Source organism: Hydra viridissima, unplaced genomic scaffold (genome assembly GCF_058129835.1).
Source record: "Hydra viridissima isolate aposymbiotic clone 2 unplaced genomic scaffold, HvirCarnegie_v1 scaffold_5, whole genome shotgun sequence".
Classification (NCBI taxonomy): domain Eukaryota; kingdom Metazoa; phylum Cnidaria; class Hydrozoa; order Anthoathecata; family Hydridae; genus Hydra; species Hydra viridissima.
In genome coordinates, this window is record NW_028324304.1 from 16,073,764 (window position 1) to 16,085,573 (window position 11,810).

General features: G+C 28.4%; 1 protein-coding gene and 1 long non-coding RNA gene across 2 annotated transcripts; one reads left to right on the plus strand and one right to left on the minus strand.

The window, feature by feature from the left end:
- LOC149888952 (uncharacterized) lies at window positions 1–8,038 on the minus strand. Its single transcript, XR_016452925.1, has 2 exons — window positions 7,914–8,038; window positions 1–1,714 (listed from the first exon to the last, which is right to left on the minus strand). It is a non-coding gene; the product is annotated as an uncharacterized LOC149888952 (long non-coding RNA).
- Window positions 3,823–5,218, plus strand: LOC149888953 (SMC5-SMC6 complex localization factor protein 1-like). The gene is made up of 2 exons (XM_090088748.1): window positions 3,823–3,929; window positions 4,156–5,218. Exon 2 carries the CDS (start codon window positions 4,337–4,339, stop codon window positions 5,006–5,008), a length of 672 nt encoding a protein of 223 aa, XP_089944874.1. The 5' UTR covers window positions 3,823–3,929; window positions 4,156–4,336; the 3' UTR covers window positions 5,009–5,218.
- Window positions 8,039–11,810: the final 3,772 nt, after the last annotated feature.

An 11,810-nucleotide genomic window follows, 5' to 3' on the forward strand; every position in this document is an offset into this window, starting at 1 on the left:
TTAACATTTTATGTAATTTTAAATTAAGTTGTTTATAAATCAAATTGTTTACATTGCCCCGACCAAATGAAGTTATGTTAACGATTTAGAAGCGACGCTCTGACAAAACAAAAAAAGACACGTAGATAAACAGGAGAGGTTTGCGAAACTTGTTAAAAGCAGGTTCACTTCCTTGATCTACGTTATGTCAATTCTGCTAGCTTATAATAGTTACCTCACTTCCCCTGAAAGAAAAACTTGGTGATTTAGTAGTATACTAAGTAACTAAAAATTCTTTAAAAGTTTTTAATTGCTAAAACTTAACTTTAGTGTTTGTCAGAATAATTTGTTCTTCAAGTTTCTGCTAATCTTTAAAGCTAGTTTTTTACTTTATCTTGAAAGTGTTTTAACTCGATCTGCTGCAATTTCTACCCACTAAACTTTCAAAGATTTGAGTTGTTGCTTTTCTGGACCAAGTTTCCTAAGCTGCCAATTTGGAATTTAAGTGATTATGTGTTCTTCTACAAAGTGTTGCCTGCTAGCCAACATGAGCATAATGTGACTCCTTGTGTTTATCCAATCAAAATGTTCAACTATGGGTTTATTAGCCTCCCTACTTTTTGCTGTTAGGATAGCTCTTAACACATCATCTTCTTGGCCTATAATAATGTCACAGATTATTTGTCCAGAAATCTTATATATAATAACTTTGTTAAATATCTCCACCAGACTGCGCTACAATAGAAGTAATTAAAGAATTTGCTTCATGGTGACTAGTAAACAGTTTTAGACAGAATTTCCTTCTTCATGCTCAAAGTCTGTTCATTAATTCTACATTTTTCATATTGTCCGATGCCAGCCTCAACTTACTGAATACCAGATCTCTATTTAAGTGCTCCATGTCCAAACTAGCTCAAAACAAACCTAGATAAAAAATCCATTATTTTAAAACACTTATCAATTTTCATCAAAGCATTATGTTGGCAGTACGTTTTAATAAATTTTTGTAAATACTTTTATTATTATTTATGGTATTAAATGTTTTAGATCTTTTCTTTTATATTCAAAAAAAATTTGTATTGAAAAGAAGGTTGTAATTGCACATTCTTTTCTTGACTTATGCTTCATTGCAAGAAGTTTAGTAGTAAACTTAGAAAAAGGTTGTACTGGACTAACCAATTAGCATAGGTCCCTCTGAAGTAGGATCAGCAGTAACTATAAAACTATGGCTTTAAAGGGCGAAAGATCCAAATCTACAATTAGAACCATCTTTATAACAGGACAGTTCAGATAAAATGGTTGTTAAGTTATATTTATTTTTCCAATTTATATATTTAAAAAAAGGAAACATGGATAGTTAATATCTTTAGGTTAAGAGGAAAATTTAGGGTTAGGGGAGAGTTTATTTTGGACTGATATTCTTTAAATCGTTTTAAATCCTATTTATGTATTGATACCCTGGTGAAACTAAATATAATAAACCAAACAGCTTTTCTATTTAGAGGGCAAGTTACCAACTCTCTTAATGGTATTTCAAAATAGAGATTACGAAGGTAAAGCTTAGAGTAAATGATGAGCTTTTTAAAAGGAAACATGTTCCTTTCCATCCTCTCCAAGGTGTTTTAGGGATCTGTGGCTTCTGTAGTATGATTCGGATCTTTTTAATCGCGTTTTTGGTTCAGGACTTAGAATCTTTTTTCTTTTTGCTTGTTGTCATAGCTACTAGTTGTCATACCTAAAACGAAATCAGTTAAATCAAATATTATGCTTAAGTAAATAATGATAATTTTTTAAAAAATTTGTTTAATGAAAATTACAAATTTTCATAGCTCACGTTAACCAGTTTTGTCAATCTAGCAACGTATTATAATCACATTTTTTTCATGTTTTTATTGATTCATTTTAAAAATGTATGAAATATGTGTTGAAAAGAGTCAAGAGCAAGAGTCAAGAGCAAGAGTCAAAGAGCAAGAGTCAAAGAACAAGAGTCAAAGAGCAAGAGTCAAAGAGCAAGAGTCAAAGAGCAAGAGTCAAAGAGCAAGAGTCAAAGAGCAAGAGTCAAAGAGCAAGAGTCAAAGAGCAAGAGTCAAAGAGCAAGAGTCAAAGAGCACGAGTCAAAGAACAAGAGTCAAAGAACAAGAGTCAAAGAACAAGGTAGTATTAAATGTAGATATAATATTGAACTCTAAAACAAAAACAGTGTAAGAAAACGATCTTCGACCTCGTCTACAATTCCCGCACATCCAAAATATCCAAAAATATCTTAAAACGAGTGAAATTTAGACTTTAGAATAACAGGTTTGTGTTAAGTTAATATCGTTTAAAAAGTATAATTCAAACCCTCATTTTGCTATCCTAAAAGATATTTAAGCAACATTCTCCATCAAATCTTTGTCTGTAAAAATTTTCCTGTCTGCAGTACAGTTGCCTGTTTTCACCTTTTTCACAAGTTTTTCAATTTATTTTTTTGTTTTTTTATTTTGTATTATAATGATAAATTCTAGAAATATTGTGTCATTTTATAACTTGCATACACAGAAACTGCATACAGTTTTGCATATTCAGAAACTTGCATATACAGAAATTGCATATAGTTTCTTGCATATACAGAAACTGTATGCAAGTCCACTTTTTTTGTGATCAACCGTTATATTTATTGGGACTACTTTCGAGAAAGTTTTGAATCGAGACTTTTGGGTTGGGGCATTTTTCTTACGTCTACGACCAATAGTAAGAAAGTGATTTTTTTTGGAAAACAAAGAGTTTCATTTTTCAATTTTTACACTCAAAACTGTCAGATTTTTTGAGCCTGAAACTTGCGTCTGGTATTGAACCATTCGTTAATTATCGGACGAAAATTTCTTCTGTGACATTATTATAGGCCAAGAAGATGATGTGTTAAGAGCTATCCTAACAGCAAAAAATAGGGAGGCTAATAAACCCATAATTGTAAACTTTGATAAGTAAAACACCAGGACTTACACTATGCTTATGATGCAAGTTTTGAATATTTTTTTTTAACTCGATTCCTCGTTAGTAATAAGGAGCTAGCTGTACATCTGCCATTTTTATAATATGTTATATTTATATGCAAGTTTTAAAAATTTTTTTAAAAACTAATTATAATCTTAACTAATAAATTTTATTTAAATTTGTGTAAACTTAAAATTTCACTTGAACCTTCTATGATGTGACGTTTTGCAAGATTATTACTATTTATGATAAACGTTTGATTTTTTTATATTGCGTAAAATATTTTTAAAGATGCCTCAAGGATTATATAATATATAATTTGTGAAGAATAATTTATATAATTTGCGCAACATCTATTTATATATTGCGTAAAATATATTAAAAGTTGCAATAATTATTTATCTTCGCAATTAGAGTTATCGTTGAATTATATTTGACATTAAAATGCGTGAAACTATTTTAAAATCTGAACAGTAATCTGATGAAGAGATGTTTATCTCTTTACAAAAAAGAATTTGAGATTATAGTTAAAGAGATTATCATGCAATAAGAATTTTTTTGCCGAAACGCATATATTTTTAGCCAAAGCATGTATATTTTTAGCCATAGCATATATATTTTTAGCCAAAACATATATATTTTTAGCCAAAAAATATATATTTTTAGCTAAAAAAATATATATTTTTGGCCAAAAAACATATTTTGAGCCAAAATATATATATTTTTAGCCAAAACATATGTATAAAAAATCTTAACGTAAAAAATGTACCGATCAGTGATTTGTGTAACTAAATCGTAGGAAGAATTTTATCTAATAATATTTTCTCTTAAAACATGAAGAAAACTTATTTTCTTGTTTGTTTTTTTTTGTTTTTTTTTTTGCAATTTTGTAAATTAATAATCATCAGTTAACATAAGCACGAATTTTTTCCAGTTTTAAATCTTGTTCAGTCCAATACCAACAACATTGAGACTAGGTAAAAAATCTTTTTTATCATGATAGGATTTTGAAGTTTAAAGTTTAGCTATTAAATTAGTAATTCATAAATAAAGGAGCATATGAAAGTGAAAAACGGTAAAGCAATGTTAAATGAGGAGAGTGAAACTTGAGAAAGGATGAGTTTAAGTCATTTTTTTCACCGTAGAATTTTATGACGCTAGTTTAAATGCCTTTAATTAAAAATGCGTAATTGTTTCCTTTAGGCGTCAAGTGGAATTAAAAGCTTATATGGTATTGTTAAAAACGAAAAATACTTAAAATTTGCCATACCGTTATATCTTTCTATAAAAGTGGATGAAATAAATAGAAAAAAGAACAAAAAAAGAGGAGAACCAAAACTGTGCAAGGAAAAAAGTTTTCCCTTTAAAATAGTCAAAAGAGATAATGTTCTCCAGAAGATTTTCGCTTCCAAATTCATCAAATGATGAGCTAAAAGAAAAAAACCGAAGAATTGCTGAATTAGTTCCCATTCCTTTGTTATATATGCAAAATGAGAAGAAATCACCCTGGTCTTTATTGCGCAGTATTTTTAAAGATAAAAGATTCATGAAAGAAATTGAAGAGGGTGAAAGAAAAGGTATAGAAAATCGTTCAAAACGGGTTCTTGTTAAGCAATCATCAGTTACATCATTTAAATCAAAAACGCCATGTCCAATGCGGCGGTATACAGCTGAAAGTTTTGAGGACGTTATTTTTATCTCGATACTGCGAAATGACTACAACGCATTAGTCAGAGCTTTACAAGATGATACCATTGATGTCAACTACATGAGGCCTCCCGGCTTGACACCACTGCACCAAGCTTGCGTTGTTGGAAACCTTAAAATTGTTAGAACTTTAATACTTCATGGTGCTGACACTAAACTCCGCACATGGTCTAACCTAACGCCTCTTTTAATTGCAAACTTGTTCGGACATTTTGACGTTGCCTTGTTTCTGATTGATCAAGGTGCCTGTACCCGCGATATTCAAAATGGATTTAGTTTTGATTTAAAACTAGCATTAACTGTTACTGATCAATTTGAAAGTATGGCTCGCAGAGTAAGCTGTATTTGAGCTTGCGTTGTTTTATTAATTTTGTGGGAAAAGGATTTTCTGTAAATTAATTTCTTACCGTAGTCTTTCTAACGGTGTTATATCTTTTGTGTATTTAATATATCTGCTGCAATCTTAAGTTGCTGCTACTTTCGTTGTTAAAGTCTGAAATTGAATTGTATATAATTTATTGTATAACTTCTGGAGTTTTAATATATTATTGCTGTATTACTTTTATTATTGTTGTTCTTGCGTGATGTTAAAAGCTTCATAATAAATTTTCTTTCTTAAACGCTTCAGTTTGATGGCATCATATTTGAGAGTAGAATCTTATGGTTTGCAGAAATTTTCAGAACCTTACGAATTTCAGATTGGATTCTGTGATCAATGATCGGATCGCAAAGTGCAATGGCATCACTTTTTATGTTGCGTATATAAAATTTATTGAATTAATTAATTGGTTAAATAATCAGACAGGAAGAAAAGTTTTACATTAGTTGAATAATTAAAGAATGATAGATTCATAAATATAAAGAGAGAAAAAAAAAAAAAAACTTTATTAAAAAATTGTATCGTTGTACAGCTGGTTTATTTTATTTAGATAAATTCAATTTACTTATTGTCACGAATCTTAAGATTAAAAATGTTTATTTTGCAAAATGTATGAACTCAAGAGACTTTTAAACCTTTCTTAAATGAAAATGCGTGAGGTTTTAAAAACAGCATGAACTTTTAAGCTGAAAACTTCTACTGTTTTTATTCTCTCAATAAAAAGTGCAAAACAATTGCGGCTTAAAAATTTCTATAATCTTTTTAATGTAACGTTTTAAATGTAAACGTTACTCACTCTGATGTATACCAGGCCTTACCATGATGTAAATTGAGAAAAAAATTTCAGTTTTTTTAAATTATTACTCTTTTAAAGTTTTTCATTTATTGAAGCTCTGCTAAAAGTTTTTTCAAATTTAAAGCTTGTCTAATAAAAAGTTGGATTTGAGATCTTCAGCTTAAACATAATCCCTTATAAAAATGCAGACGTAATTTAATAGCAAACAGCTATTTTATACAACTCCTAAAAATAAACCAAAGAAAAAGTCTCACACTCAGATTACTTTGATTATAAACCAAGATTTTAAATAGCTTGCATGTAAATATAAGTTCATTGTTTGAATCTCCATCCATTTAAGTATTCTTTTTTTAACTTAAAGCTCTTGGATCTGTAAAAAAATCATAAGAAAATTATGAACAGAAAAAAGGGAAATGACAATAATTATATTTACAATATGAAATAATGTGCCGTACTAAAACTGCACGATAATCAAATTCTTAACCTCAGCAGTAATCAAGTTAAATAGAAATTACAGAGCCAAGACCCCAGAGCCAATTATAATTGTTGGATTGATATACTTTGAATTAAATGAAAGAGATTTCAATTTTAAACGATGTTTAAAAGAGTCACATTGAATTTTTAACGTGATTAGTGAAATATTTAGTTAATACAATCCCGCAGGGAGTTAAACAAAATTTTTAATCTATAAAACTTAAACTATTTTTACTAAGATATGATCCTGCATTTCTTATATACAGTTACAAATACGAGACCTTGCAACTATAGGTTTTGTGGCATGATAACCTAGTTCTGCCTACGTTGTGTAAATAGGTATAGTATATCGTTTAAGAGTAATTTTTAGATAAAATTAATTCAAAAAAAGAAAGGTAATTTGTTGACTGTATTATGTTTATGTAATAAAAAGTCATTTTAAAAAATATCGAAGGTAGTTTATACTTTAATATGCTTTTTAATTTTTACATTTTTTCTTTTTCTTTTTTTTTTTAATGATTGTTTTTTATATTTGATAGTGAAGAAATGATAATTTAAAAAAAAAATTTTTAAATAATAACTTAAAGTTATTTAAAGTAACAATTTAACCGTAACAATTTAACAATTTAAAATGATACTTTAAAATAGTGATTAAAAATAATTTTAAATTAAAATTAATTTCAAATATTAATTTAAAATAAAGAGTAAAAAATGATAATTAGTTTCTTGCTTAAAAAGTTACATCCTTTAAAAATTAAAGCAATCAAAAAAATAATAACATTTTAAAAAAAAGTAAACGTTCATATTCCTCTCAGATTAGAGATTTATAAATAATGTTGTAAACACTAAAATCTTTTTATCTCTTCATAAGAATGATTGACTTATCAAGCGACAAATTTTAATTTAATTCTTTCAGTTTTGTATTAAAACGAAACCGTTATTCTTATCTCAGCTTAATCTTAGAAATTGCTAATGTTAATGACGTAAAAAAGGCAACGTTATGAAGATTAACATACTTGAATTATATCTTACTTAAAGTTATTAGCGGTTGTCTCAATACTTAAAAAGTGCTCAGTATTAAAATTTAACGTGTTGGATTTTTAATGTTCTTAAACTTAAAATTAGAGCCATTTGTGTAGTTCAAAAGATTAAATGGATACCAATAATTTACCTTTTCTATAACTTTTATCATCTGCAATAAGAAAGGACGTTTTCAATTAAAGAAATGTCTGGTTTATTTCCTGATTTAATTCAGTTACAAATTCATTCTTTCTGTTTTTTGTTTGTTTGTTTTTTTTTGTCAGGATTTTTTTCCGCCGATCTTTTGTTGTTAAATGCTATTCCTTAATTGCACACTTTCGTCTCATAAAGGTCTCTTTTTATCTCATTGTTTTTTTATTACATGAGATCATAAGTTCCGTTTAGCCAGGGAAAAACTATAACATCTCCGCTTAAATGAATTTGCATCGCTTAAATGAAATTGGATCATCAAAAAGAAAATTGCGGAAAAAAAATATAAAACAAAGGATGGAAGGTGTCAATAATAATGATGGAAGGTGTCAATAATACTTTTTGTTAAAAAAACTTAATGATTTTTTTACTTACATCTACAATTTTTCGCGTTTTCTTAGTAAACCAACAAAAAAGTTTAATATCAATATCTTTTAAAAAAAGTTGTTATTTTAAAAACTCCATTCAGCTGAAACGCTCTAATAGAATGCCTCGAATATACGGATTAAAGCAGGAGTTGCGGAAATGTTTTGGTCAGACTTTCATGATGATACATCTGATGATAAATAGAAGCTGAACTTTCAAACGTCTTTAGAACATCGATGTAATTATCACACTGTTTGCGGTTATTTTTATTTTTGGCGGGAATAATTCATTCAATAATTCATTTGGCGCGATAATTCATTCAATTACTAACGGTGAAATGAAAAGATCTTGTTTACATTATATGAAGGATACAAGAATATGGATGATTGCTAATGCAAACTTCTATTGAGTGTAAGTATTATGACCGCAAAATCTCGTCCTTACAACTGAATTGATGATGAACTGATGATGAAATTATGTTTTTATACTTTCAGTCGAAGATTCATTAAATCACTTTTCACTAGGTTGGAAAATATTTGGTTTGATAATTTTAATGCGTTTACAACTTCCTTACAAATGGCTTGATCATTCTTTGGTCTTTTCAAAATATTTATCATGTTTGCTTGCACTTAATTTCTTTTCAAGATATTTTTGCATTAATTAAACTGGGAAAAATTTTTCCTCTTATGAACTGATGCACTTTCTTTACTACTATTTTTTTATGTATTGTTTTGTAAATGAAAGTTATTAACATCAGTTGTATTTTATTGAGTGATTTAAATAAAATTTTAATTTCAATTTACTCGGACCCGTCTAGGTTTCCCACCTGGCTGCCATTGCGATTCTTTCAGAGATCCAAGTGGGTTGTTATGGGGTTTAAACGGGCAATCTTGTCGAGACAATATATTTCTTTTTTCCATATAAAGTTCATTTTCATAATTTATTAAGGCTGTTCTTCGCAGAGTCATGGACTTTTTTTTAATCAAAAAAGAGGCATAATTTTTCATTAAATATCAAAATGTTAAGGTAATCTCTATTCTTTACAAAATTTGCTGTTTAACAGGAATTTTTTTAGGGTAATATGACGTAAAAGACTCATAAATATTTTTGGGTCTTAATTTTGATGAATCAATTAAAAAGATAAGTTTGAATTTCAAAATGTTTTTCAGCAACAAAAAACATGTACTTGAAAAAGATATATACTTGGAAAAAAAAATATAAATCATAAATATTTATCGAGAATTTTAGTTCGAACTTTTCAATACATCTTCTTTCATTAAATGAAAGAGATATATTGAAAAGTTCGAACTAAACTATATCCTCTTTCCTATATCACATTTAATGATGTAAATGTCATTCCCCTAAACTCCTATAATACTTTCGATATACAGAAGCTGTTTTATTCATTCTGTAGGACTCATTGAAACTCATAAAACTACTTTTGGTCAGAAAATACACGCTGCCATTCGTGTCTCATTTTAATCAGTTCATATACCAACCATAACACACCCACAGAACACATATACAAACACACCCACAGAATACCAAAAAATTCACAGTTGAAACCCAGATTTATTATGCAAGTGATATCAATACTCAATATAGGACCCATCCCAGCACTCCAGATAAATCCCCGCTGGGATCCAGTTGAACTGCTTAGCTTGTAATTATGCATTTTAGGAAGCGACCATATCTCTTACAATTATCATGAGATTTTAAATTTTCAACAGTCTAAATTATTTGCTTGACTTTCCGTTTTTTAAAAAAAAGATAATACACATTAATTTTCGATTTGCTATCGAGGTAGTTAAGCACTATCTAGGAGGCTATTTCAACTTTGTATTTGTCAGTAATAAAAATTACTACTAGAAAATCACGTTTCATTAAATGAATTTCATATCTCGGATAAAAATCAACCGTGATTTTTGTAACTAATTAAGTTAGTAATAATTGGTATATTAAGAAGAGTTGATTACTATCTTTACTGATAAATATCAGACTGGTTGTTTTTTATGACATGTCCCCCTGATTTCAAACTTTAATACACTTTTTTAAGCATTTACAAAGATATACTATAACGCGTAAAAATATATATAACGCGTATTCTCAGAATTCAGTATTCTGTAAATCGTATAGGAATTACCTTTTTTTATTCCATTTTAACCACTGTTAGGAGTAATAGCAGTTTTTACAAGCAAGAACAAGAGAAAAATATATTTTTTGAAAGTTTATGAACATTTTTGTCAAAATAATTTTGCGCCAAAATTACAATCATACGATTACAAATTGATGTTGTTCGCAATAAAAAGATAAAGATAATTTTTTTAAATTTACAACAAAAAATAAAACTATGGAAAAATTAAAAAGTGTTGAGACAAATTCATGAGACAAGCTCAACCTTAAGACAAACTCAAAAAATAAGATAAAGTTTCAAAATTTCAAAAACTTCTGTTATATAAAGCATCTTTATTCATTAGTTTTCTCTTTATTTTACCACATTAAAATTTATTTTCTATTGCTACAAATAAATCCCGCACATATTTTACTGGCTCATTTTCTTTACTGAAAACAACGAAACAAGTAAACTCATACCGTAGACAAATTTTTAATATATCGAGCGTACGGTATACAATTGTTAGCTTGCCGCATATTTTGCTTGGGGATCACCAGTAAGGAAGTCTCATTTCAAATTTTAACATTTGCCAAACAATCTAACACATTTATGGCAATACTTAAGTTATAAATGTTGTTTTATTTTTAATATCGATGCAAATCCGCTATATCAAGTTGCATCCTGCGGTTTTTATTTACCGGCATAATTTATGTACAAGTTTAACAAGCACGCTAAGTTCTTAAAATTTTACATTTCTACACTATTAATCAATATGAGCTTACAAAATTACGAAACTGCTTAATTAAGCCTACTTTGTGAATAAATTTCAGCCTTTTTAGATCCACCCTCCCGAGTTTAACTCATCAGGGCGCATTTCTAGTGAATGCTATGAACATTTTTTACGCAAAAAATGTTAGAGTCTTTATTGTTTGTTTGTTTTTTTAAACTCTCTCAGGATAACTTAAACTTCCTCAAAATTAGGTTTTATCTTTGTGACGCATACGTGAGACTTAAAAATTGTACTCTGATTGCTCCGATAAGTTTATTAACTGCTCAGTTATTTTTTATTCGCGAGCTTTAGTTTGTTTATTATTTTCGTGATGTTTTTAGCATAAGAACAAAATTTATATAATAATCTTAATATTCCAAAGGTTGGTTATAAAATTATCAAAATTTCTGTAGCAACTCTACTTTATCTTGTAACCTCCTTAACTAAAGTAACTACTAAAACTAAAATGACTTCATGCAGAGAATAAAGATACTTAAATTGAATTGAATAGATGACAACAGAACCTAAGGTCACTTACAAACTAAATTCAAACAAAATAGTTTTCTGCGCCAATTTCGCACTAACGACAATTTACGCCGCAGAATATTGGTACCAATTCCTGAAATCAAAATAGTTAATAACACGTTGAAGATTTATTACTGTCTTTATTGTAAAGTAAAAGAATCGTGCCTAAGTTCTAAATTTATTATTATCAAGTTTTAGACTTAAGATTACTAGTAGTTTTTTAACATTGACTCCAAGTTTTAAAATGAATAAAAGAATATATTACTGAAAATCCCAGTCTAAACATCATTTAGATTATACAATCAGTTTCACTTCATAATGAACACAATAGAATACAAATAGACCAGGCTAATTTTCTTTATTGCTTGAAGATCACAAGGATTTCTCAATCTTTTTGTAGCAAAATGTAATGACTTACAAATTTAATAATATGGAAAAACCTTTTTAAGATGTCTGCTTGGTTTACCAATATTGGAGAAGTAATCTAAGCAGTTGGTCG